Consider the following 27,835-nt stretch of genomic DNA (forward strand, 5'->3'; position numbering starts at 1 on the left):
ACTTTTCAACTAATCTAATTGGACAGACTGCAACAAAGCTTGTCCGTAGCTTGAAAGAAAATAAATAAGGAGATGAGGCTACCCCCTACATATATAGAATCATAGATGATTGGCAGCAATTTGGTAATCAGAAATAGGCCTGCCCTCGTTATTGAACCCTGTCTATTACTACTAGTTAAGAACTAAGGATTTAGGCAACTCATTCACGTTCTAACCCAAATTTGTGAACGACTGGTTTCTTTAACCTTTTAAGAAAGAAATACAAGAAAATATGATGATTGAGGGCCTTAAATTCACATCCTCCAACATAAGGAGTACGGGCCTTCATTCAAAATTGAGGAACAAAGCTTCCGCCAAAGGCCCAAAGAGACTTCAGGCCCAAATTATATTTTTTCTGTCAGTAAGGCTCAAAGAGATTAGCATGATGCAAATGGCTTATCACTGATTGTAATACAAATTAGTTTTTGAATGCTCCATTTTTTTATTTTCTGCCAGTGCCAGCAGTGGCGGATCCAAAAATTTATTGTTATGGGGGCAAGATTAAGTAGCAGGGGCAGACGCGAAGCTTGCGACTTGCGAGCAGAGGCAGCAGCCACCAGGGGCGGATGCGAGGCTTGCGAGTTGCGAGCGACTGAGCGAGCAGCGAAGCAAAGGGCGACAGGTGCCGACAACGACAAGGGAGCAGGGGTCGATGGGCGACGGGGACAGGCGCGCAGCCTTCAATAGTTCAGGCAAGCTGCCAAGTTGGGGGTCTGGTCTTCGTTTGTGTAATTGTGCGCAGGGGTCTAGTTGGGTCAGTCTCATTTGCTTATTTAATTAACTTGCCAAAACGACGTCGTTTTGGAAAATTTAGAATTTTTTTTAAAAACCCATATGCATCTCACGTGTTTTCAGCCTTTCATCCCTTTCCTTTGTTATGTTCTTCCTGCAAATCTGCAATCTTGCCCCTGCTAGCCATGGCTGCCACTAAGACCCAAGCTTTATTCATGAGGTCAAGATTTCTTCACAACCCCAGCATTTCTGAGTTCATGGGGTCAACTGACCCTATTGACCCCATTGTAGATCCGCCCCTGAGTGCCAGTAGAAGTTTGAATTAAGGAAATTCCATTTGCATAAACTAAATTTTAAATCGACCGATCACAACACTAATTATTATAATAACGTGAACATCTCAATGGTTGCTGAAAACAAAGTCGTTCAGTCATCGACTCATCTTAAAGCATAAATAAATGGACAAGTATAAGGTCAAGCTACCCTCAACCAAACCTAGTATCGTACCAATTCTTTATTCTTAGGATGGCAACTAAGCAGTGATCAGGTATTTCTTTAATATATATAATAATGTTTTAGGGTATAAGCAAGGAGTTTATCCCTCCGAATCTCAGTTTAAATGCTTTGCAAACCATAACAACAAAGAACTCAACCCTCTTCAAACCAGAATGGGTTGGGGCAGACAGAGTCCTAAAGACACTTGTTGCTTAAACCAAGAATTCAACCCTCTTCAGTATTGATGAGAAATTCAATACAGAAAAGGAAAACAATGAGATTTGGGGAAGAAAAATGGAGAGCAATTTATAAGGTAGAACACTGGAGAGAGGAAGAGGTAAGACTAATTTGCAACTATCAAAGGAACTCACAAGCAATCTGCAACTATTAATGAGACTGAATAAAGGATGAGTATCCTCAACCTCTCTGGACACAAGCAAGACAGCCACCAAGGAATCACTCTCATATTCAAAACTCAAAAGCCACATTCTAGCATTAGAAAACAAGTTTAGTCTCACAGACTCCTAATCATTCATCAACAATCAAACTAAACTTAGGGGGTATAATACAATGATTAACCAATTAATACAAGCTGAGATACTCATCCATTCAAGCAATCCATACATTAATCATGAAAGAGATGACTCTATCTTGCAATATAGTAAGAGATAGAAAGAAGCTGAGAACTCAATTGATAATGAATCTAACAATACTGATTTCCCTAAGACAGCTAAGGAATCAAAGCAGATATGAGAAATATGGAATTATATATGGGTATGTTCATTTTGTTCTAAGAGGTGCCTTATTAGCCCTTTGGGCTTCACCCAAACTCCAAAACTCACTCTCTCTCTCTCTCTCTCTCTCACTCAGACCGATACGCGTACCTCTCAACCTTGTTGTCATTCAGATTAATCCCAACCATAGCCTCCCCCAGTCCACAGCTCACCTCTGCCAGCACATCCGGATCACTATAATGGGTCGAAGCCTGCACAATGGCCCGGGCCCGACGGGCCGGGTCGCCGCTCTTGAAAATCCCCGAGCCCACGAACACCCCATCGCAGCCCAACTGCATCATGAGCGCGGCGTCGGCCGGAGTCGCCACTCCGCCGGCGGCGAAATGCACCACCGGAAGCCTCCCGAGCTGCTTCGTCTGCATCACCAAATCGTACGGCGCGGCGATCTTCTTGGCGAAGGTGAAGACCTCGTCGTCGTCCATGTTCCTGAGGACCCGAATGTCGCCCATGACGGAGCGCACGTGACGCACGGCCTCGACGATGTTGCCGGTGCCGGCTTCGCCTTTGGTCCGGATCATGGCAGCGCCTTCTCGGATCCGGCGGAGGGCCTCGCCGAGATTCCGGCAGCCGCAGACGAAGGGGATCCGGAAGTTGTGCTTGTTGATGTGGTTGTCTGCGTCGGCGACGGTGAGGACCTCGCTCTCGTCCACGTAGTCGATGCCGAGGACTTCGAGGATTTGGGCCTCGACAAAGTGGCCGATGCGGGCCTTGGCCATGACGGGGATGGTGACGGCCCGCTTGATCTCTTTGATGAGTTGCGGGTCGGACATTCGGGCCACGCCGCCCTGGGCCCGGATGTCGGCGGGGACGCGCTCCAGGGCCATGATGGCGCACGCGCCCGCCTCCTCGGCAATGCGGGCCTGCTCGGCGTTGACGACGTCCATTATGACGCCGCCACGTAGCATTTGGGCCATGCCCACTTTCACGGAGAACGGGGACTTCTTCGTCGTCGTCTCGTATATGGCGCCCTTGCCGTACACGGTCACTACTCCGCTGTCAGCCATTACAAACAAACAAACAAATTCCAGGCCTGGAGATCAAATCACCAGAAACAAACAGATGGAGAGAGAATGACACAGAGTCAGGGACAGAAGTCACAGAATAATATATAACATACAATTTGGGACTGGGGATTTTCATTAATTACTTAATTAATTCCCCATTCTATTAGTATTACTCTTAATTCTTAATTTCCAATCTCTATTTTTGGCAACTCCAATTTTCCTTTTCCGGAAAAAACTCAACTTTTCTTTTTGCAATTTTCTGTTTTAGATTTCTTACGCCAATATTTTATAATTTTTATGTATTAGATAAGAGCGAGTACCCTAGAACATGAGAGGGTTTTTTTTTATTTTATTTATTTATTTATAAATTCATACAAATTATAATAAGTGTATAATTATTAATATTTACATTAAGGTGCTATGTGATATTATTATATCGTACTATAATATAATATATGTGTATATACGTCAATGAGAAGATTTGAAGAGGTATGATTTGAATTAGGAAATACTTGTTGCCCAATAGGATTTAACCTTTTTTTCAATTTTTTATTAATTTACAAATATCATATAAGTTGAAAAATAATAGTTGAACAAATTGGAGTATATAACATTTTCATTTGAATTATTTGATAAATAGAGTAGTTTTCTTAACTTATTCTTATTCGAGTAATAATACCAAATATATAATTTATATCCTTCCATTCCAAATTAAGAATGGTACTTTTAGGTACTTAAATTGTTTGCAATAAATTCTAAAAGTAATAGCACCTTAAATCTTATTCACTTGCTTTTCAAAATTATAGGGAATGAAAGTTGTTGGGTTTATTAATTAAAAATTTTAGTTGCCCAATATATCTTTAATTTAATTTTATATTGATTATTCATAATGATATTTATTTATACCATTAAAATTATAATATACTTACAAAAATAGTATGCATATTTATTAAATTATTTTGTTTTTAGCAATTTTAATACTAATATAAATTTGTAGACAAAAAATTATAAACAAGTAAAAGACATGGTTTTTACCAAACAAATAAATCAAAATCACTTTCAGCATTCATGTCTATTTGTAATTATAATCTGCAACATAAAACTTACAAAACATTTTGATACTGTTTTTTACAATCACAACATTTTTGAAAATATAGTTTATCAAATACTCAACTATTTCACTTTACAGCTAACTTTATTTCATAGCCGTTTTACTTTATAACAATTTTTTTTCATAGTAATACTAAACTAAGCCTAAGCCATAAGTGATTTGTCTATCTAATTTTAGACATAAAATTAAATGTAAAATTTATTTTCCAAAAACTTATTCATGGAATGAAATGGCCATAGCTTTGTAAAGATCTAGCTGTTATTTTTGATTTTTTGTTTTAATTATTATTTGAAGGGAAGAAGGTAATATTAAATTATTAATTATTTAGGGCCGTGCATGGGAATGGGAAAGGGAAACCGATGGAATAAAAAGCGGGGGTGGGTGGAGCGACAGGAGCAGGGAGGAAAGCGCTCGTTTCTGATTCCCACTGCCTTCCACACAAGCCTTCATCATGCTATTGTTGTAGTATTGTACTATTGTTCATATAATATACGGATAAACACAAGTTACACAACAGACAAACAAAAATTGCTATTTCTTAATTTTCCTATAATAATAAAAGAATGTGTTCAACTGTTCATGTCATGCAACTTCTTCATTTTCTTTCTCTCACTTCCATAGCTTTCAACCCCTTTTTAATCCCATATATAGATCGCAAGTTCAAAACTATTCCTTTTAATTATGGCTGCTACAAATTAAAGAGATATGATTTTGGCACTCCAAAAACAAACTTTATGCACTCCTCGTGTGCAACTGTAGAGGACTGCCTAAAGCCCTTTTTAGAGTGCTAAAATCATCTTTTATTAAAAAACCTTAAAAACAAGATAAAAGCTAGCTCTTAACAACAATTGTTATTTTTATTAGCTATTTTCTTCAAAATATATATTAATTCAATACGTATTGTCATATTTTTTGACTTGTATTTGTCATTTCATATTATGTTGTACACATACCTACAATGTGTATGTATTTTCTTTCAAAAATAAGCCCTACTTCACGGAATCTAAGACTACCAGTCTACCACCAACTAAAAAGTACAAAATTATAGTTTATAAACTATGACAGCATCCTAGTTTCATCGTGTCTGTGGTTTTGGATTCATATCTAACACATTCTTAATTGTTTCCTTTTTTCGCTGCATCCATCTGTTGATGACTTTACTATCAGCAGACTGGAGAGTGCAAGGTGGGCTAGGAGAAGGGGGTGCAGCTGACTTTTGAAGAAATTGCTTCTGTTTCAGGTCATCAGCAAGACAAAGCAGCGATTCTGTACATACTTCCAGAGCAGAAGTTGGCGGGACCGGCTTGAAGTCCTGCAGTTTTGAGTACTCTGTGATGAGGTGCAACATGTAATCATAGACTCGATCCATGTTTAGGGTTTCCATAAAATCCTGCCCTCTTTTTCCTATAGCCTGAGCCTGTTCAGCCATTGGGGAATATTGTGGAAAAAAGAAGAAGTTAGATGCAAGGAGGGGGGAAAAACTGAACTATCACATAATAGTGCAAAGTATTACAGAGCATTTCGAGTTTGAAAGTCACCTAAATGGCTGAAAATGGGCTTGCTTAAACTTGTGTTTTTGTGAAAGTATCAAGATCCATGGTTATACACCCACAATATGTTTGCTTAATGCAACATGTGAGAGAGCACAATGAGCAGCACAAGATGCTTACACTTTTCTATTTCATGAGTTGTTTTGTCAACTCTTGGTATTAAGTTCGGTAATGGCTTTTTTATCATTTTTTTAAGTTGAAGGATTTTAATATGAATTTCTTTGGGTTTTTCATTGTTATTCAGAGACCTAAGATTTCCATGAGGATAATTTCATATTCCGTGGGATAAGGAATGCATTTCAACTCTTTATCATAGAATCCCAAAATCAATATGCATCTCAATCCAGTCACAAGTTATAAATCGCACAACCTAATATGAATTCAGATTGGAGTGCAGCCCTATATAAGTCTTGGGGCAGAGAGCTCTCAAGTGGTGTTTTTCTTTTGTAGGGTTGGAGAAGAAAAGTAGAGAGGATTTGAGCAGAGAAAAAAAAAATTGGGAAGACTGAGAAAAGGGTTATTGAACATAATGATTTCAGCAGCAATTTATGTTACCGAGGTGAGAGAGGAGTTAATTTACTTCATTTTTTCTTAAGTCAAACACCCTAATCAGGCTTAATCCTAACCGATAGAAGTGAGTGCATCTAATGGTCTCAGAATTTTGTTATTTAAAAGGTGCCATGGATGATGGACCTGACCCTTTTTCTATTTATGACTTTTATCCTTTTTTTAAGAAATTTAGTTAGTTTATTAATTACTTGATTTTGCCTGTACTCTTTAGTCTCTTACATAATATAAGACTTACAGTTATAATGCATGATACAATTGTATAAAATATTAAAATATTAAAATAAGGCATGGCAGGTCAGCCTCTGCAGAGTAGCAGGTCGAGCCACTATTGCTAGGCCAAAACCGGCCTGACTTCAGCTCAGGCTGGGCCATGGCAGTACCAGGCCTTGGGTCAGATGTCAAATTTCAATACTCGCATAGTTCTTCCTTCTCTTCCCCCACAATTTTGCATGACCAATTGATTTATGTACCAGTGCTATTAGTATTAGTACTAATGTTTAACAAAGTAAAATCAATAACAACTGCAAATGCAAAATATTACTAACAAGTGAAACATACCTCACTAAGGTGTCCATGAGCCCAGTTAACAGCATTCAGTATGGACGGGCATAAATCATTAGGGGAAATGGGCCAATAATTATTCTTGGGAATGAGACCACGGCTGAAGAAATCCTCATATTGCGGGGTTATTATCAGCGCAAGAGAACCACATGATATAATATATTTCAAGCTCACGGACCAAGCATAGCCTTCGGCATAGATTTTATACCTACGGAAAGAGAAATAATTTGTGAGCCACAGGATTAAAGCCACCTGCCAATTGGATAATAATAGCATAACAGTTATTCATCAACCAAGAAGGAAGAGGAGGAAACAATTTTATGGATGGCTGCAATAGTTGAGTTAGATAAGAAGAACACATGCAGTAGAGAATGCCATGTCCTCTTTCAAAGGTTAAGAGGCTGCCCCTGCACAGGGGGTTCAGTACTTCAAATCTATAAACTGCACATTTCATCATTTTCATAGATACAATCATACAGAGAATTGAACTAGATAGAGAAAAGCAAAAGAAAAGCTCTCTAAATACAACAAAGCAGAAGCTACAGATGAACTCTGTGACAATCTCTTATGCTAAAAACTGACCAAGCTGCATCTTCTTAGCTAACCGGTCAGACTATCAATGAGAATATGATGATAGGATATCACTTTTGGAAACTGTACTTACCGATGATTACACTGATTCGATAGTTTGGACTGCTCATAACCAACTCTTGCTTCCGCTTCCCAATCCTATAATGTACAACAGAAAGATAATGTCAGATCTGTCTTAGGCCTATCACTTTCAGAATTAAGTTGAAGAAGGATCAACATTGTAATTTTAACTCAACTTGACGCATAATCTGCGTTCTCCACATCCTAGTGTCGTTACAGTTAAGTAACTCTGTACGGAGAGGGGAAGCAACATCTGGGTTTCCTTTCCAATATGCGAAAGGCTCCTTCTTTCTCCAACTTCTTTTCTGAGAACCGCGTTTGATATCCCGGAACTCCTCATCCCAGGGATTTATATTTAGCTCTGGCCTGTGCAATAATCATAAACTATAAAGACAATCAGCACAAATAAAATCATAACCAGGCATTTGAATCCCAGATAAATGCAAACACTAATCCACCTGCAAATTGCACTAATCTTCTATTGCCTAAATGTAGGTTCTTTCCCAATGACAATGCATATAAAGCATAATTACCAAAATGAAACTATAATTTTAGAAGACAATTAGAGACTGATGATTCTTACCAACCCCAGAAAGACCAGTCGGGAAACGGGATATCAAAGTGATCGTCATTCGTACAGTAGCGGAAAAGCGGCAGCGGCATGGAGGCATGTTCGGTCCGGTTTATAGTGGGCTTGTCCATACAATCAAACATGATATCCACATCAGGAACTTTACCAGGGTACCTCTTAAGGAGCTGCAACAAACCCCAAATCGTAAACATGGCTCGGCTCTGCACACAAGCATAGTACAAATCCACATACAGCTTCCCGCCAACAATCACCACCCGAAACGCAGCGTATTCTTTGGCCTCCTTGAGATGGGCCTCGGATATCCGGGTCCGGGCCCAGGGCTCCAGATCGCGGTGGATCCAGCGGAAGAACTCGGGGCATTGCGGAGCAGCTTTGGCGGCGGCGGAGAGAGGCGGACGGCGTCGTTCGGGGACGTTGTTGTTGGTGTAGCGGCAGACGATGTAGGAGCAGTGGATGAGCTTGTAGGCTCGGTCCTGGAGGGTCTCTTGGGTGAAGCTCTTTGGCGGGAAGAGGTGCCACGGCGTCGGCTCTAGGTTGTGCCCCGCCACGGTCTTTGTCTGCGTGGCGAAGTCCTCCACCTGTTCGACAAAATGCCCCAACCAAATTTACACCCAACAAAAAAGGAAAGAAAAAGAGGAAAGTAATGCTAGAGAGAGAGAGAGACAGGGGACCTTGTAGAGGAGCACGAGGAGAGAGAAGGTGGACAAGGCGATGAGGGATGGGAGGATGTAAGAGGGAGAGCGAGCGGTGGGTCTCGGAGCGATTCCCATGTGGTGGCGGAGGATGAGGTTTGCTGCATCGTCTGTGTGAGTTTTCGTTTGCTGGGTTGCCTTGTAAATTTGTAACAGTAGGAGCTCAGCTCCAAGCTTTTGGTCTCCACAACCATGGTGCCCACGTGGCGGGCTTTTGTACGTGCTGACCCGTTTCCTTCTCGTTTGAAACTTTTGGCGAAAATGTATGGGTGAGGTGGGACCCTCTCTCCGTAAGAAACTGTCATTAGTTCGGTTGACGTTGACCACCCCACTTTTAAGGATTAAAAAAGCATGCGTCCATGGACAAGATTTATGTCTTCTTTTGAGTCACGTTATCATTTTTTGTTTTTTCCTATTTTCTAGAAAATAAAAATAAAAATAATATGAAGTTTGCCCTTTTAAGTTTTACCACAAAATACAATTGTAATTAGTTTTTTTTTTTTTTTTTCCAAAGGTGGGTGGTGTCAATATGGCCCCAGAAAAGTTGAAAGCTGATTCTTGTAGATACTAATTGTCATCACCTCAAAACAACAACAATGATAAAATTTTCATCTTCAAATTGAGGGAAGAGTGTGTGAAACTTTTGAATTATACAAAATCAATTACAGTTTTATTTACATTTCTTTTTCGGCTTGATAGTTTATGAACAAATTACACTTGTGTATTCACATTTGCAAAATCAAGCTACAATGATACAGACAAAAATCCCAAACTTCAGATCAAAAGAAAGGAAACTGCACAAAAGCTTCATGTGAAAACCTTCTGGATTGGTAAAAAAAAAAAAGAGTCTCATAGTTGAATACGATTATCACAACTTCTATGGGTGAAAAGAATTGCGGTACAAGGGAGCTCCTGCAAATTTGGTTCACACATATACACAGCTCAAACTGTAAAAATCTTTCTCACTTTCTTCATCTGCCTGCGGCATATGGGACAAGTGCCAACCTCTTCGGCAATCCTGCATGCCATGGTGAATCCACTTAGAATCTAACTCTTCTCTGATTTAGCAGAAGTTACAATGATTTGAAAATAAACATGTAACATAATATTGAGAATGGCAAAAGAAATGGACTGTGTACGTTAACATGGTATGTGAATTTTGTGTCTTGGAAACCAAGTCACTATGTCTAACGTTTATATATGGGGCTATATTGCAGAAGAGTAAACATGATGTAGAATTACCTTGTTCCACATGTAAAACAGGCAGCACAGTGACCACAGGGAAGAAAGAAGCAGTCCCTTGGACCATCAAAGCAAATCACACAAAGACGCCGGGTATTGTTGTTTTCCCCTTCATTTATTGACTTTCCTTCAAGGGAACTCACTGCAAGGTACTCTTCCATATCCTCTTCATCATTTGAAACAGATTCATAAGATGAACCCCAACTCAAAACATCATCATCTTTGGGTGGAAGCAATGGGGTTCGTTCAGGTGTTGCCTCCCCTGTTCGAAATTCTGTTCTATCTTCACCCGAATTTTGGAACATGTTACAAAATCTAAAGGCTATTAACATGAGCACAGTCATCACACCTACATGCAGACATAGAGGCAGATTTAAATAGACTCTTTTTTCAGTGTTATGAAAGGGACATGAAGGCAAATAAAGAGTAACCTGATCCCAGGAAATATATGATCCATCGTGCTCCATAAGACAGTCTGATGTACCAGTCATCATCAGGAATACCCTAAAAGAATCACGACGTGTGTCCAAATTAACATAGGCAGATTAAAGATTTATGATTATGATTCAAAGAACATATTTGGCATGGAAAAGTAATGGAAGCTGTATAGATGGCCTAAAAGGGACAGAAGAAAAGAAAACTAGCAAATGAGAGTCTTTTACTTTACCTCTTTAGGACCTGGAGAAGTTAAGACAGCAGAACCTGCCCTCAAAAGGGAAAGATCTAAGCTACATAATTGGTTATATAAGGAGCACTTGTAATACGCCTGGGTTGTGTTATAAAGAAGAGATTTTATGTTGAACTCTAGCTCTACCTGTGTAATACAGCAACTTTGGAAGCTCAATAAAGTTGTCAATGGTTTCTATGGCTATATAGGATAGACTGTAAACATTTTACAATTACCTCAGCATCCTCAGGGTTCAAGTTCCCTACTGCAATATAATAATTAGAAGATTCTGAAATCTCCTGCTGGATCTTACCACTTTCTGTGAAGAAACCAGGGTAATTTAGAACAGTATAGATGGTTCCAAAAGGGAAAATATATAGAACTTTTAGTGATGATTCTCACCATAAATTATATTCCAAGACAATGTTGCATTACCATACGATGGATCCTCTATCCACTCAACCAGGCTTTCTCTACCTGCAGGTATCTAACAAGTTGATAAAAGAAATACATTGGAGTTCAAAAAAAATTAGAAAAAAAACAACAACACAAAAGACCCCCAACTTTAAGGGGCTATATAAACCTGCAAAGATTCAGAGACATTGTAGCCACAATGGAAAGTGGTTTAGATGTACGAGCAGGAGAGGAAGAAAGACAAAGCAGTTGGAGAAGTTCCAAAAGGTCACTAAAGATCACATTATTCCGATTCTTCAACTATTTTATTTGGCATAAAGCCTAGACCTTGATACCACAGAGTTTAGGTAACCATAGACGAGGTACTTCGATCAGAAACAAACAAAATTTCCCAATTTGAACATCAGAACTCAGAAGTTAGGAATTACCTTGTGCAATTACAAGGGTCAAAGGCAAGGAACTTCGAGATTTTACATGGTAAAATATATCTATTCTAGACCCTTTGTTTAGAAAGTAAATCCACTCCTGTTACATGAAAAGAATGAAATTTATCCCATCAATCAAAACATATGATACAAAAGTTTGAGTGAAGATGAAAGAAGGAGAAAAAGAAAAGAAAAGAAAGAGAGAAACAATAGATATTATATGGTAAGTTCAAAGACCATGCCTTGTGACGATTAGTTGGTACAAATGTATTGTGTGTTTCAGTCCAAGCTATTTCAACATCCAGGGAAGGGGGTTTGTAGAATCCATATAACATTGGCCCTGGCTTTGGCCCATTAAGTTCCTGTGCCTGTTTATAGACCAAATGAGTTTACTGCGAACAGCTGCAGCAGAAATTAAAAAGAAATAGGAAACAGATTAAATGAGAATTATAAGATGAAATGTGGTGAGTCACCTTAATGGATTGCACAAAGAACGGATTAGTTTGTATCAGGCGTGAGCAATTTGGTCCCAATTGTAAATTGGCAGAGCCAAAAAAACCGAGAATCAGAGTCATGGATGCTGCAGTGAGGAAGATGAAAACCACAAGCAATCCGAGCAAACCAAATCAATTAGATGCTCAAGTCATTAACAAATGAGTCTATTATGTAACAACAGAAGAAAAAACTTAAAAAGTTGAGGCTACCACTACCAGTATAGCAAAATTAAAACTTGGATAATTTCAGACCATTTTATGAAACAAGGAAATTCAACCCCTCTCCTCAACTACACATGACACAACCAAACGGGTTGGTTGGATGGATCAAGGATTCAAGATTATCATATTCTGTAACATAAATTAATGGGTGCATTTGGTGTTTGGAAACCAGTGAGAGACTAAGATAAAGTGTTTTCATTTCCTAAATTAACAAACATGAAACAAAATTGACACAAGCAATGAACAAAAATACTAGTAAATGAGACGGGAAACTGACCAAAGAACCAAAAAGTGGCAATCACAACAAGGCAAGACCAAACATCATCCGTCATCTCTGATGCTGCTACATCAGAAATCAATATATTCACACGATAAGAAAAAGCACTAGAAGTACTCTGCCGCTGTTGCTGCTCAGAAGTGCCCTCATTCTCAGGTCTGTCATTTTCTCCTTCTTCTTGGACCTGTGAAGCAGAAGAAGATGGCAGAGATTCATGCTGGCTACGATCTGGGTCTTCCATTCTGGAAAAGCAATCAAAATAAGTGATATAATTGGTGGGTTTTATTCGTATAAAACAGTGGTCGGTGGGTGAATGAAAAATGAACCCTACCAAGGCTGTCTGACCTTGAGGATGGTGGTGCGAGTCAGAGTCAGCAGCCATTGAAAATGCAAAGGCGGTGGTGAGGAAGCTATGATACTCACCAAGAAGTCATCTTTCTCATTCTTTCTTGGGTTTTTCTTCATGAGAATGGTAGTTGGGTGTGACGGTTAGTTCATGTGTCTTTTAACTGTTTGGATGTTCCTCTTCTGGGGTCCCTCAAAATGCATTATGCGCCCACCCAGTTGTTCTTTTGGGGCCCTCAAATAGTCAAATATTTGGATGAGGTGGGTCCAGGAAAGACAAATCTTGGTCCGTTGACAATCCCAAAACATATTTGGATTTTGGACTAAGCCAATCCCAGATTTCCAGGTGAACTTAGACAACGTTTGGTTCCAACTTCCAAGCCCAACTCCACCCTCACCATCATAAGACTGTGCAGGCGCTGAATCTCAAACCAGCCCAAAAGGGTGCCATGGAGGATACTAACGATGAGGACATGGACATGGATGATGATGATGGAATGGAGGTGGAGGTGGAGGATGGTAATGCACAAGAGGAGGTATCTGAGTTCAAAGAAAAGGTTTTGAGGTTTGTTGAAAAGAAATAAGGTTTTGAAGGCAACAAGGCTGGTATACACTTGGCCTGATTCTATGACTCACTGTTGTCTTTACTAAGATGCATATGCTTTGTGAGTATCTTTTTTTTCTTTTCTGCTCTTGATACTCACATTGTGCATTGTGATTCTCTGACCTTGAATCATTGTCTCGATCACTGTCGTATGTTTTACTAGGTAGAAAACTAAGTCTAATTGTTAAGGATGTCATGGTCATTTGCAATTGTCACATAAACTAGCATTAAAATAAATTTAACTAAACCCACATTTCTGATGATGCCACTGGATTTTATACATCTATCAGAAATTTCTGTGCAAATATTATCAAAAGAAGAGAAGTGACATGTTGCCTCACATTTGTTTTATTCACAGGGAGTAAAAGATCGTAGACCAAAATTAAACTAGGTATAAAATAAGTGGACCAAATCTGTAATTTTCTCTAAATAATAATGATCTCAAATTTATATCTTAAATTTAAATCTTAAATATATGTGTTAATGTTTTATTTATTATAAATTAATAATCATTTATGTGGACTATGTATGAATCAAAAACCAAAATTGAGATACAACAAATTTGAGATTCCTAAACTAATATTTTATTTGAACTCGGCTTGACTCGTTTATTTTACAATCCGAGCTCGAACGAACCAAAAAACGAGCCAAACACAAGCCGAAGTTGAGCTATGTCGAACCGATTTACAGGCCTGCTTGGCCAAATGACGAGGAGCCCAGCCTACAGCCATCGGCCCATTTCCATTCACACCGACTATTTTGCACAGTCTAACGGCTCAACCAATTACATTCAGCCAAACAACAAAAGGTGAAACGTGTCAAACGTCTACTGGCTGCAAGCTTTAAACCCTAGACTCCTATATAATGAGTTCACTTCATCAGTACTGGAGCAATTGATCTGAGAAGACTTTGCAGAAGGCAGAAGGCAGAAGAAGCAAGAGATGGCTAAGACGACGTCGTTGCTGCTATGCACTCTGGTTCTCTTCGGAACCCTAGCTCTCATTCAGGTCGGTGAAAATTTGACTGACTGAATCCCTCACATTCTCCCTCTGATCCAATTCAATCCTGTAGAGTATTAATTTTAGGTTTTTTTATTTTTTATTTTATTTTGGTTGATGATTTCCTTAAATTTTAATTTGAAGTTTTTAATACATAGACTGTTGTCGAAATCAGTGATTGATAAAATGGGTTTATTATGTTTCAGGCAAAGAAGTCGAAGGAGGATCTGAAGGAAGTGACCAACAAGGTCTACTTTGATGTTGAGATTGCTGGAAAGCCTGCTGGTATGTTTTCACTCTTCGATGAATTTGTCAATTTTAAAACCAATTTGACCAAAATTAGTTGAAATTTAATGTTATTAGGTGAATGTACTATCAATTTTGATATTGGTATTTTATAAATATGATGCAAGTCCAGTTGGGAACCAAAAGTTGATCATTTCTGTAGATGTGGATGTGTTTCTGTGATATTTAGATATAATTGGGGGGCCATAGTCATAGAAATCGATACCTTTTGATTGCTGTGTTTCAGGTCGTATTGTCATTGGTCTCTTTGGGAAGGCGGTTCCTAAGACTGTAGGTGAGTAAAATCACTCACATTTGGTGGATTCTATTTGTTTAAGGTTACATTTCTTGAACGTTATTAACTTAATCATTTTGTTTTTGTTTTTCAGAAAATTTTCGAGCTCTTTGCACAGGTAACCAGTTGCTCATCTTCTTATCCTTGTATTGCACTTAATAGTTGCTATGTAATGTAGCATCTACTTTTTGGGGTTCCATCATCTGCAATGTATGTTAAATGATATTTGGTCAAGTCCTTAAATATCAATCGCAACTAAACATTTAAAAGTGGAAGGATGTAAATCATTGATAGATATATAGAAATCTTAAAGTATTCTGCATTGCCTCAAAAGATAAGAAACTAGGAAGTAATAAGAGTCAGCAAAGGAATGATTTCTCAATATTAACCCCGTAGAAACTGTCGTATATTATAGAAGTTGATTTGATGCACATATTTTAAATTATTTTCCTTTCCTTATGTTTTCCATGTAATTCCAGGGGAGAAAGGCATTGGGAACAGTGGGAAACCTCTTCATTACAAGGGTAGCAAATTTCATAGGATTATACCCAGTTTCATGATTCAGGGAGGTGATTTCACACTTGGTGATGGAAGAGGTGGAGAATCAATTTACGGAGAAAAGTTTGCTGATGAGAATTTCAAGCTGAAGCATACTGGCCCAGGTAGACAAATAACCTACCCCCTCTTGCGCCTTTTTTTCTTTTTGAGCGACCTGGATGGTTACCCACCACAGTATAATTCCAAAGTTTGAACCTACATTATGATATGAATGAAAAAATAACTTTACTCTTGTGCACAGGGTTTTTGTCGATGGCAAATGCTGGTCCCGACACCAATGGTTCACAATTCTTCATCACAACTGTGACGACTAGCTGGTAATTCGATGTGCATCCATGCTTATTTGAAAAAAGAGAATAGTACTTCTTGAACGACATCTTCTGCTGCATAATGCATCGATTCTGTACTTTATAGATTTGCACCTTTGAAGAGTTTTCTGTGCCTAATGCATCAAATTTTTTTAAGTGCATTTGAAATGGGATTTCAAGTATTCAACTACCAACTACCCACTTCATTAGGAGTGGAAGTGTTGAACTTAAGGCTTCCTCATTGATAAGGAGGAGATGTACTGCATTATAAAAGCCACTGATACATGTATAGTGTTATTAAGGCTAAAGATTTTTAGCTAATGTTTGAATCTGTATTATATTAGGTTGGATGGTAGACATGTTGTATTTGGAAAGGTGCTGTCTGGAATGGATGTGGTTTACAAGGTTGAAGCTGAAGGCAATCAGAGTGGCACACCAAAGAGCAAAGTCGAGATTGCAGACAGTGGCGAACTTCCTCTCTAGATGTTCTTCCTATCATACTGCATCCATTAAGTGATAACTATAATTGTTCTACTTCCTGGGTTGAAGCAAAATTGTTAAAAATGTGTCTAGATATGTATGTTAAGGGTTGAATTCCTGGTGGACACTCTTGCGAGTTTAAGACACCATACCTGACATGACTATCTGGTATAATATTTTTCCTGATATAGCTGCTAAAAAGTTTTTGTTTGATCCGACCAAAATGTAAGGATTTGATGCTGTAATGATGGTGGGTTCGTTTTGTAATTTTCGTATTTTGACGTTAAGAAAACCCCTGGGTTCCATATATCCTTATAAGAGGAAGATTCAAACTCTCAGTTCGCACCAAGGGTTTGTTTCCCGAACCCCTTTCACTTTGCCATGGAGCCTCTCAAACTTTTAGCCTATAATTTGATTTTTTAAAAGAGAGGAAATAATAATTAATAGCCGGAAGCAACAGGCAACCTGCCCTGCGCTCGTCTGGCTTTCTAATGTCAATTGCATTTGAGGTCGATTTGTCATCCTTGAGTTGAAATCATATACCAAAATCACAAACTACAATAAAATTAAATCGTGATAATCAATTAAAAGCTTATGAACACCTTTGTTCGAAAAGTTAAATCACAAATAAAAGATTGATAGACTAGTTGAGACCCAAGGAAAAATAAGACATGGTATCATATGAAGAGCAAAATGAAATCATTTTAATTCCTTCAGCATTCAGCACGAGGCTCCCGACTTGAACCCACGACCACCAAGTCGCATATCATTACAAGAGAGGTAGGATGGAACTGGAAGAAGACTAGTGTCTTTTAGAGGTTGCTTGGAAGCAAACCTTACCAACTTAAAACCAACTACTCATCTGAACCTGGCCACCTCTTTTTCTAATTTAAGTATCTAATTACACTGAACCACCCCCTCATGACCTGCATGCCTGTTGAGGCCATCGACATTAAGAGTCTATCCTCCATCAGACCCCAACTTAAGACCCATGAATAAATAGAATAAATGAACAGTTTGTATTTAAAAGATAATTTTTTTGACTAAACTGTCTATTTATTCAATAACAGTTATATAACCAAACAATTTTCAATTGAGATAATTTTTTATAAAGATAATCATTAATAGGTGATTTAAAAAATAATCGATTTCGATCCTAAACCTATACTGCCAAACAAGCTTTTTTTTTGAGGGGAGGGTGGGTGCATATGGAATAATTTTCACTAGAGGCTATCAGTTTTTGATTTCGAAAAAGAAATAATAACACTTTTTTTTTTCTTATTGTATTATCCTTCTCTTTTCATAACTCTCACCTCCGGCCTCTCGTCTCTCTTCTCCTCTCATTAAAAAAACAGAGACGATATAAGAAAACATTACCAAACAAACACTTGTCAACCAATGATATGATGGTCTGTATCATGTCAATTCAACTACGTCAAATTACACAATTTTCACAAGTTATATATACATGCTCTACATACAGCAAGTACAACGAGCACCTTGAGCTGAGCTAGTTTCTTATAAATACCGGCGTCTTAAGTAATTTTGCGACCTATTGAAAGAGAGGATGAATATGAACACCTGAAACCTGGCCTTGAGCACAAGTTAATAACATGACTACCCTAGGCAGAAACTCCCTAGTGACAAGAAACACAACCTGTGGGGGTTTTTACAATCTAGCTTTCATTACAATTAACTCACATCCACAGAAACACAACCTGTGGGGGGGTTTTACAATCTAGTTTTCGTTACAATTAACTCACGTTGCATGCACTTTGACCTGGGATCTGCTGTTTCACTAGTTCTCTCGCAAGTGAATCATGCTGAGGAACCATGTTAGAGATGAGTTACTCATCATCACTCATTGAATCCAGAAAGCTGAACTCCCTTTGTCTACCTAGCTTGACCAATACCATTCCCCTGTTCTCTTCACTCCATTGTATACCTTCCTTCTCAACAAGTTTGATGACCTGAACAAGGCATGTAAGTCGTAAAGATATAGTATTTCACAAAGATAAAGTTCAAGAACGATCAAAGAGGCCAATTAAAGATATCAATGGCTTTGTTTTTCATTTATATATTAATCTATGGGCAGGGGAAGCAAAGAACCTTACAATTCTCACCTAATAATCCTTTCAAAAGAACCTTGCCTTTGTTCCTATAGACAAATGGCTTATTTTAAAGCTGCCTCCAGGCAATTATTATGAAAACTCAAACTATTGCAGATGACAAACTAATCAATGTTAGCTTTCAATCCTCCCAAAAGCATTCCTTACAGATATGCTATTGACTGAAAAAATGCAGCACTGAGTAACACCAAGAACTACGCTAAAAGATACTAATATGGCACCGTCAAAGGCTAAATGACTCAAAACATTCTACTTGCATTACATTAACAAAAGCACCAGATTGATCATTTCTATACGCATTATCAAGACTCATACAGGCCATTTTCAAACACCCCAAAAAGTCAACCCCTTTTTAACTTTTATCCTTCACTAATTTCCCACAAAATTTATGCAATCAGGCAGCTAAAACCATACCGATTGCTTCAGCTTCGACTTTCCTACACCATGTGCCCCACATCCTGTGATAACCCTGAGGTACTGAACCGCTGGACCAGAGCAAGAGAAGTAATTAAATTGATAATACCTTAAAAAACTGCTGAACAATTTTTTTCAAAGAGAAAAAAAAAATAAAAGCAAGCAAACGCTTACATTGTGCATATGTTCCAAATAGAAGGTGGATTTTCAAAAGCTTCATTGCTTGTTTGACATGTTGCCCATGCAAATCAATTGTTATCACATTTTCTATGCCCTTGTTTCTGCAGATTACAGCATTAGCTTAGATTGTCTACAAAGACCAGAGGTGGACTTGAAAAAGACAACAAATGTTTTCATTCCAGCCTAGCACTGCACCAACCTTGCTTTAAAGATTTCCTGGCTTGCCTTTTCATCAGCCTCTTGTGCCAATTTAGTCTGTACCTTCCCCTAGGCAAATCCAAGATAAGAGATCAGGATAATACCTAAACTTGAATTCAATTTTTCTGTAATGTTATTCAAAAAAACAAACAAAAAAAGAAAAGAGGAGTTGTCCATGAGTTTTACCCTCTAGAACATACAAAATTAAACTGACACCCAAATGGCACATAGAGGGCATCAAAGGGACAACAGCATAGGAGGTATATAGTTAGCTAGATGCATGTTGTATTAAGCGAAAAATTTAAAGGGAAAGACAAAACAAAACAAAAGGCAACACTTCATTAACTTTCTTATCAATTTATCCATAGATACGATTAAGCAGCCCCCATATATGATAAACTTTATAAGGGAGAAGAAATGAATGCGCAAACAAAGAACTTTTGACTCATTCTAAAATACTTACTACTGATGCCTTCTTGGATAGCAAGTCCAAACATTTAACAACCACATTATGCCAGCCACTCTTCCATCAGGTGGCTGGCATAATATGATCTGCATGCCTTGTAGTGAATTAACACCCCCTGTGATCTTGTCCTTGATGTATTCTAGAGTTAAAACAGATATAGCAAACAACACACAATATGGTAGCAAAAGTAAACACAAAGAACACCAAGATTTGTTATCGAGGTTCGGCTAACTTTGCCTACGTCCCCTTGTGATCCTTAGAGAATCACAGCTGCACTATGTATAGAATAAGAGTACAAGAACTTATTGAAACCCTAGACTACCCAACTCGCAGCTGCTCTCTTCTCTCTTACACAAATAGCTCTCTTGTGTTTTTCCCTCTTGAAAAACCCTTCCCTTGAAGTCACTCACCCTTGAGTCTCTAACCCGAGTCTCCCTTTGAGTTTCTTCTCTAGAAGTCTCTAGCTATACTTATTTTTTATTTATGAGACTTGCAGCAGCCTATTTATTGAGCATAGACTTACCTCTTACAATATGGATTCCTAATCCTAATAGAATTAGGTAATCTACCTATTAGCTAATTCTATTCCCTTGTACACAAGGAAAACCCTTTAGAACTCCTTCCCACACTAGGAAAGTCTTGTGCAAGTCCTATTTGTCTTCCAAAATCGTACCCCACTAGGAAAACAACAAACTACCCCACTGCCCAGTCTCCCTACTGCTCTTGGCCAGATCTGTAGCTTCCTCCAGAAATTTCCGACGAGACAAAACCACAACAATCTCCACCTTGGCGAGTCAGAACCAAAGCCATGAATGTTGTACCTTCGAGATATTCTCTAGTCTTGAAGTAACCTCGAACAAACCTCCAAAACCCCTTCACATTGGCAAAAAACCTATTGCCTCAATGCACCTTAAGTGAGAAGGTGCTCCACCTCAATCAACTAACTTTGAAGATTGAGCAAGCTCAACCCGAGCTTGTACCTTCGAATCTTAATTGCAGCCTCAAGATTCTCTTCGCCTTTTGTTCCATAAACCCATTCATAGCCAACGTTCTCCTTGGATTTAGGAACTAACTTCCAACTGAAGTTCCTTTGTAGAGACAACCTAGCACACCTCCGACGTTCCCATTCCTTACTCTCACAAGCCCCCTTGAATGTAGCCGGATTTCCCTTACTAACACCATAGTAACCTCTGTCCTTTTCCCACCAAAACTTATGAGTTAGCTTGATGGTACTTTTGGGCTTGGACTGCCTTGTGCTCTTTTTCTCCACCTGTTCTTGAACCTTTGTTGATTGTTGTTGCTGCCCAAACTCTTCAACCCTTGTGTTATGCTCCACCAGCTCAAAGTTGGCCTTCTCTTGAACTGGATTTACCTTCATAACCACCTTGATTGCCTTTATGGTTGCATCTTCCTTAACAACAATCAAACCTTCCTTATCTTTATTGACTTCCCTTGCTGCATCCTTGAAGTCAATCTTTGATGAATAACTAACCAAGCAACAATCATGATTTGTTGCTTCTTCTTCCTTAGCCGTAGCACTTATTTGATGAGACTCTTCCTTTGTGAGATGATGCCCTTGCTCTCCCTTGTTACAATGCTCCATGAGCTCAACATCCAAGCTCTCTTTGGTAGACGCAGCTACTCCACCTATCACTGTAACCCCGGAAAGCTTGTAGAGATTATTAGATTGCACAACTCCCTTCAGGATCACACTTAATCCTTTTGAGACTTTGAGCTTCCCTGCTCTAGACTTGAATGCATACCCATTCTTCTCTAGAGTTCCAAGAGAGATAAGATTTCTTTTCAATGTAGGAATATATCGCACATTCCCAAGCAACCTAACAATTCCATCTTGCATCTTCACCTTGACTGTGCCGACGCCATGAATCTTGCACACAGAGTTATCCCCCAACAAAACTTTGCCCTTACTAGATTCCTCATATGTATGAAACCACTCCTTGTTTGCACACATATGAAAACTACATCCGGAGTCCAAATACCAAGCATGTGGAGTAGAATTACCTGAAGATACCACCAAAAGCTCCCCATCGTCGACCACGACGTTACTTGAGTTTTCATCCCTTTTCTTCTTCTTCTCCAGCCATATCTGGCAATCCCTTTTCCAGTGGTCTAGTGAACCACACTCGAAGCAACCACCTTCTTCATCGGAATCATTGGACTTCCCCTTTTTGCTAGATCTGCCCCTCCTTTCCTTCCCTCGACTCTTCTCCTTGCCCTTAGCGTAAAGGCCTTGTGATGACTGAGTGCCTTCAGTTAAATCATCTAACTTTGCATATGACTGGAGCGCTTGCACCACGTCATCAAGCTTTAGAGTCTCCTTTCCAAACATCAAAGTTGTTCGGAAGTGCTTGAAAGAAGATGGCAGGGATCTCAGCAAGATGATAGCCTTATCATCATCCTTGTAAACTTCTTCGACCTTGTCGAGATTAGCTATGCAATGCTGAAATTTGCATACATGATCCGCTACATCTCCACCTTCTTCTAGTCGAAGCCCGAAGAGTTCATCCTTCAAGAAGAGTTTATTGGACACCGTCTTGCCCATATAAACACTCTCTAACTTGTCCCATGCTTCTTTTGCTGTCATCGCCTCTGTGATGTGAGACCTCACGGATCTTGTGAGGTGGATCTCTATTGAACTCTTGGCCTTCTTGAGAACCTTGTTCCATGTTCCTTGTCGGCTTCTCACCAAGAAGTGCATCATCCAGATCCTGCTGCACCAGCACGTTCTTCATCATCCGTTGCCAATCTGTAAAATCATCCTTGCCATCATATGGCTTCAAAGCAGGCCTTAAATCCCCTAAGTCCATGCTTCGACCTCCTCTAGACATCGCGGACACCTATTACCAACCTTGCTCTGATAACAATTGTAGTGAATTAACACCCCCTGTGATCTTGTCCTTGATGTATTCTAGAGTTAAAACAGATATAGCAAACAACACACAATATGGTAGCAAAAGTAAACACAAAGAACACCAAGATTTGTTATCGAGGTTCGGCTAACTTTGCCTACGTCCCCTTGTGATCCTTAGAGAATCACAGCTGCACTATGTATAGAATAAGAGTACAAGAACTTATTGAAACCCTAGACTACCCAACTCGCAGCTGCTCTCTTCTCTCTTACACAAATAGCTCTCTTGTGTTTTTCCCTCTTGAAAAACCCTTCCCTTGAAGTCACTCACCCTTGAGTCTCTAACCCGAGTCTCCCTTTGAGTTTCTTCTCTAGAAGTCTCTAGCTATACTTATTTTTTATTTATGAGACTTGCAGCAGCCTATTTATTGAGCATAGACTTACCTCTTACAATATGGATTCCTAATCCTAATAGAATTAGATAATCTACCTATTAGCTAATTCTATTCCCTTGTACACAAGGAAAACCCTTTAGAACTCCTTCCCACACTAGGAAAGTCTTGTGCAAGTCCTATTTGTCTTCCAAAATCGTACCCCACTAGGAAAACAACAAACTACCCCACTGCCCAGTCTCCCTACTGCTCTTGGCCAGAACTGTAGCTTCCTCCAGAAATTTCCGACGAGACAAAACCACAACATGCCTCAAAGCATGCCACTATAAAACAAAACAATGAAAACATAATAATAGTCCCAACCAACAAAATTTACACTATTAGGTTCTTAAAGAAGCACAGACCTGCTCGGAGAGGTAAGCTGCATATTCCCGCGCTCCCTTTGAATATGCCGCTGCAGCCTGCAGAGAAATTGCTCTTATCAGTAAGGTATTAAATTAACCACAAAATAAGGTGCTAAAACCATCTTACTTTCTGATAGTAGGACCTCATTGAATCCCAGTGCTTCTTTGCAGTTCCTCTCAATGCATGATATTCATTTCCTTTAACTACATGTAAAAAGGAAACCCAAAAAGATAAAGAAGAAGACATTGCTAAACTTGGATAGATAACCATTCTAAAAAGTAAACAATAGATACATTCCCCAAAAAAAAAAAAACAAAGCCCCTAATCTATGAGGAAATTAATCACTAGATTAAAGTTCAATACCATAAGTGTCCTGCTGTGTTTCTGAAGGGCTAGAAGTGCAGACATCAAACCCAGATCCCAATGACTGCAATTTATTAACGACATTCTTCCAATTCATGGTTCTTGGTTCATATTCAGGACTTTTGGAGATGTTAAACAAAGATTCCAAGACCTTTTGAGAGAGATCTGACTCAGTACTTCTTGGGCTAATAGGGGAATGAGCTTCAGAACTAGCAAGAACCTTCGCATAATTCCTAAAATGAAAAAAACAACTAAGCTTGTAGGACACGGTGCTAACATCCTCAAAGCAAGGAATTAAGAAAATTGAGATTGAAATTTGACCTCTATTAAATGGGACTAAACAAGTTTCGTATCATATTTTCCTAAGTTGCATGATAGCATTCAAATGGTAAATCCATATATCAAATCAGTTGCTACCACAAGTAGTACAAAATTAATGAATTTTCCTAAATCATGAACGTCCAGATTGACAAAGTATGTTATATATGCACACTTTTGAGAGGCAATCAGAGCATCTCCATCAAACATAAAATTCTTCCATGTTAAATGTTCAAGGAATCTTTAAAACTATTTTCCTTTCATTATTTTTTAAGCAAATTTTTACAATGAACATCCATGATGCATTATGACTAGCTGACATATAAAACAGTGTTCCTGACAATCAAAGTCCTACACTGCTGCACATCACCTAATATTCGAGGCCTAAGGGGATAAGGGAAGAAGGGTCAAGAAAACCCCCACAAAGTACTACTTTAGCTAACTTTCTAACAATAAGTATGCCCAAAGATGACATGGCTACTGAGGGATGACCTAACACACGAAGAAGAAAAAGGAAAACAGAAGTATCAATTAGAATAATTTACCTGCAGGGGTATCCCGGATACCACACATTATCCTGGAGGTCGCCTTCACACACATTATCCTGGAGGTCGCCTTCAGATGAATGAGAAGTACAATCTGATGCCCTATCTGTCAGCTGTCAGATAATTTTCAAAATCAACATATAGAACAAACCCAAATATTATGTAATTGTAACAATCAAAGTATATGCAAAAATTTTGGAGGCCAAAATATGTAAAAATAAAAAAATTAATTCTTATAAAATGAAAATAAACAATACTATCAGCGGCTTATCCTTCATAATCCCACACTCTTGCCACCTTACTAATCTCTGACAAGAGATAACATGAAAATCTCAAATTCAGGAAGACACAACACCCTCTGACAACAAGGGTAATAACTACATCCTAAAAAAAAGGCTAATAACTACCTCTTATTAAAACAAAAGGGGTAGTAACTAAAAGAAGACAACGACAAATTTTGGTAAGGGGGCTGATAAGAACAAATATCTTAGCAAGAGGACAAGGACACGAAAGACTCTAGATGCTACTGAATGGTATGAAACTAAAAGATATTCATATCATCTAAATGCAAACGACCAGAAGCAGAAACCTACAAACTCACAACATAACAAATCAGAGAGTTCCACGAGATACATATACAGTTACATTATAAACATGAGCTACGAGAAAATCAAGTTCAAGATAAAAAAGAGGCATAACAAAATTGAAAAAAAAAAAAATCAACCAAAAGCACAAACCTACAAATTCACACTATAAATCAGTGTGTCAGAGACACCTTAGATTCAGCTAAATATATGAGCTAACAAAAAGGTCTTGACAAAAATAAGCAACACAAATATAGTACTTACAATGTCAAACTGTTCAACGGGATATCTACTATCTTCTTTATAAATCAAACTATTGTTAGAACCACTACTGGACTGTTCATACGAGGAAGAAGATACATCAAGCAATGCATCCAAGGCCTGGAAAAGCATGTAAAATCATCATTAGGTTATAACAGAAACAACACGGTAGTTCAAATAGGAATCTTTTTTAACTCAAACCAAATTTCCAAAATCCCATTACACCTGGCGAATGTTCCATTAAGCACTCAGTGAGATATGACAGAAATCCATAAAAAATAAGCAACATTAGATTATAGAGAGGTAACAGCTAAACACAACTAACTCATCTTTGAATTCACAAATGCAAGCAGCTTATGGAAACCAAACTGAAAAGAAGTTGGAAGAGGGGCAAAAAATGAAAAGTTCCAACTCACAATGCTTTTAGTACCTTTTCAACATCATACCCAGACTGACCTGCAAAAAAAAACTTTCAGGTCATGCAACAGCATATGTTACATCCTATTTACACAACAGCCTATGCAAACTTATTACACACAAAACAGCCGTTTTTGCTTAATTCTTTACTTCAATTGGTATGTCAATCATAGTTTAAACAAAACTACACAAGCTAAAATTTGAATTAACTTAAAATTGAAAAGGGACAAGCAGGGCAGTGGCTACTCACAAAGGACATCTCTAACAACAGCCAAGCTTAGCTCAGATTCATCTCCAAGCATAGAACAAAGAAACTGCTCGGCCTCCTCTTCCCCAGCAGAAACTCCATTACCAAAACCCTTGAGCTTCGTCATCGCCGACCACGTTGAATCCTTCCTAGGGCTGTTCCTCACGTACTCTTTACCCAAAAACGTCGAAACGGTTCCCGCGACCGCAACAACCCTTTTCTGCTTACTCCTAAAACCCTTCTTGCTCATCAAATTCTGAACACAACCTGACTCAAACCCTTCCGACGAACCCGAACCCGAACTCGAACCTGTTTCCGAACCGGAAATTGCACTCGATGTGGAACTCGTGAACGGATCTTCGGAATTATCAGCCAAAGCTCCAGCCAAAATCTCTGCGGCTTTGTTCGGGTCACCGTTGGCTTCGGAGTACGCAGAAACGGCGTCGTCTAGTGAGACCGAAGAGAAGGCCTCTGCTAGCGCGTGGATCACCTTCTGGCCTTCGTCTTCTTTAGCGACTGGCTTCGGATCTGCCGAGGTCTTCTTCCTCCTCCTCCTCTTCGTGTGCTTCATTGTTAATGAATAATGATCTAGCTGGGGTTTTATGTAACGGACGGACTGGATGATGAAGCCGACGACGTTGACGATGATGATGATTGGATGATTGGTGGTGAATGAACCCTAGCTTTTGAGGATGCGATCGGGGACGGGTTTCTCAGAGAATTAGGGTTTCTGAGAGAGGTCGGTGGATGAGATCAGAAACCCTAAATTGGAGGGGCAGAGTGGACGAAATCGAGAATTTGAGAAGGGAGTTTGGCTAATTTGGGGATTTCCGAGAATAACAAGAGGTGGTGATGGAGGTGGTGGTTGGGGAATGGTTGACAAGTATTCATATTTTTGACGGCCTTTTGGACTTTACACCGATAAAAGATAAAGAAGAAAACAAAGAATCAAATACTCAATTAATAGATTCGACTCTCACCCGTTTATATGGAATCTGTGGGCCCACCCTCACGCGGAAACCTCGATTATTGACTACTCATGACCCGTTACGTACACGTGGCGCGGGGGTTGGAGATTTGGAATGGACCGTTGGATTAATCTGGTAAAGAAAGTGAGTGTTGAGTACATGACGAATAAAAATCCCATATATTATGCTTTGTTTAGGGGTAATTTTTTTTAGGGGTGGCATTTGATCGATTACCAAACCGAGAACTCCTAACTGACAACCGCACGAGGCCAGTTGGAATGCCAACTTGCCAACCGCATTTGATCCGACGGTTGTCAGTTTTTGACACAGTCTGAGGTGGTCAGTAAAATTCGAAGATGGTCGGAGTCAGAATAAAGAGGAGAAAGATGTAGCAATGAGAGAGAGAAGCTTGAGAGAGATGCAGATTGTAAACAGAGATAGAGAAGAAGAAGATGATGCGACTCACCCAGTTGTCGTTGAACCTCCAGTCGCCGTCGCACCTTTAGTCACCGTCGCATCCAGTTAACCAGTCGTCGATCTGAAAAATAATAGAATAAGAAGAATAAAAGAAAAAGAATAAGAATAGAAGAAGAAGAAGCAACAACTGGAGAAGGAGAAGAAGAGCATCAAAAGAATAAGAAGAAGAAAAACAGCTAGAGAAGAAGAAGATAGCA

At 39.0% G+C, this 27,835-nt stretch overlaps 5 protein-coding genes across 7 annotated transcripts; 1 reads left to right on the forward strand and 4 right to left on the reverse strand.

Moving 5' to 3' along the window:
* Window positions 1–1,829: 1,829 nt before the first annotated feature.
* LOC147296376 (putative pyridoxal 5'-phosphate synthase subunit PDX1) lies at window positions 1,830–3,280 on the reverse strand. Its single transcript, XM_086251979.1, has one exon. It carries the CDS (start codon window positions 3,062–3,064, stop codon window positions 2,129–2,131), a length of 936 nt encoding a protein of 311 aa, XP_086108105.1. The 5' UTR covers window positions 3,065–3,280; the 3' UTR covers window positions 1,830–2,128.
* Window positions 3,281–5,007: 1,727 nt separating this feature from the next.
* On the reverse strand, window positions 5,008–8,984 carry LOC147296377 (O-glucosyltransferase rumi-like protein (DUF821)). Its single transcript, XM_086255121.1, has 6 exons — window positions 8,771–8,984; window positions 8,091–8,677; window positions 7,684–7,873; window positions 7,521–7,585; window positions 6,854–7,064; window positions 5,008–5,592 (listed from the first exon to the last, which is right to left on the reverse strand). The coding sequence occupies exons 1-6, from the start codon at window positions 8,867–8,869 to the stop codon at window positions 5,251–5,253; spliced, it is 1,494 nt and encodes a 497-aa protein (XP_086111247.1). The 5' UTR covers window positions 8,870–8,984; the 3' UTR covers window positions 5,008–5,250.
* A 455-nt stretch (window positions 8,985–9,439) lies between these two features.
* Window positions 9,440–12,991, reverse strand: LOC147296378 (E3 ubiquitin-protein ligase APD2-like). Of its 2 annotated transcripts, XM_086255111.1 has the most exons (11): window positions 12,864–12,991; window positions 12,533–12,774; window positions 12,013–12,119; window positions 11,782–11,907; window positions 11,543–11,639; window positions 11,103–11,177; window positions 10,937–11,019; window positions 10,701–10,847; window positions 10,465–10,537; window positions 10,034–10,382; window positions 9,440–9,809 (listed from the first exon to the last, which is right to left on the reverse strand). In XM_086255111.1, exons 2-11 carry the CDS (start codon window positions 12,771–12,773, stop codon window positions 9,734–9,736), a joined length of 1,374 nt encoding a protein of 457 aa, XP_086111237.1. In that variant the 5' UTR covers window position 12,774; window positions 12,864–12,991; the 3' UTR covers window positions 9,440–9,733. The 2 variants fall into 2 exon arrangements, with proteins under 2 accessions (XP_086111237.1, XP_086111230.1); XM_086255104.1 differs by having other exon boundaries at window positions 12,533–12,895.
* A 1,376-nt stretch (window positions 12,992–14,367) lies between these two features.
* Window positions 14,368–16,743, forward strand: ROC7 (rotamase CYP 7). The gene is made up of 7 exons (XM_086255130.1): window positions 14,368–14,488; window positions 14,686–14,764; window positions 15,012–15,059; window positions 15,154–15,177; window positions 15,539–15,721; window positions 15,859–15,934; window positions 16,270–16,743. Exons 1-7 carry the CDS (start codon window positions 14,423–14,425, stop codon window positions 16,406–16,408), a joined length of 615 nt encoding a protein of 204 aa, XP_086111256.1. The 5' UTR covers window positions 14,368–14,422; the 3' UTR covers window positions 16,409–16,743.
* Window positions 16,744–17,792: 1,049 nt separating this feature from the next.
* On the reverse strand, window positions 17,793–27,124 carry LOC147296380 (smr (Small MutS Related) domain-containing protein). Of its 2 annotated transcripts, XM_086244824.1 has the most exons (11): window positions 26,197–27,122; window positions 25,960–25,985; window positions 25,533–25,649; window positions 24,685–24,797; window positions 23,822–24,054; window positions 23,585–23,661; window positions 23,458–23,514; window positions 19,328–19,395; window positions 19,123–19,229; window positions 18,949–19,019; window positions 17,793–18,375 (listed from the first exon to the last, which is right to left on the reverse strand). In XM_086244824.1, exons 1-11 carry the CDS (start codon window positions 26,762–26,764, stop codon window positions 18,253–18,255), a joined length of 1,560 nt encoding a protein of 519 aa, XP_086100950.1. In that variant the 5' UTR covers window positions 26,765–27,122; the 3' UTR covers window positions 17,793–18,252. The 2 variants fall into 2 exon arrangements, with proteins under 2 accessions (XP_086100950.1, XP_086100957.1); XM_086244831.1 differs by lacking the exon at window positions 18,949–19,019 and having other exon boundaries at window positions 26,197–27,124.
* Between the last annotated feature and the right edge of the window lie 711 nt (window positions 27,125–27,835).

The sequence above is a fragment of the Dryas octopetala genome, chromosome 1 (genome assembly GCF_963921425.1).
Source record: "Dryas octopetala chromosome 1, drDryOcto1.1, whole genome shotgun sequence".
NCBI lineage: Eukaryota > Viridiplantae > Streptophyta > Magnoliopsida > Rosales > Rosaceae > Dryas > Dryas octopetala.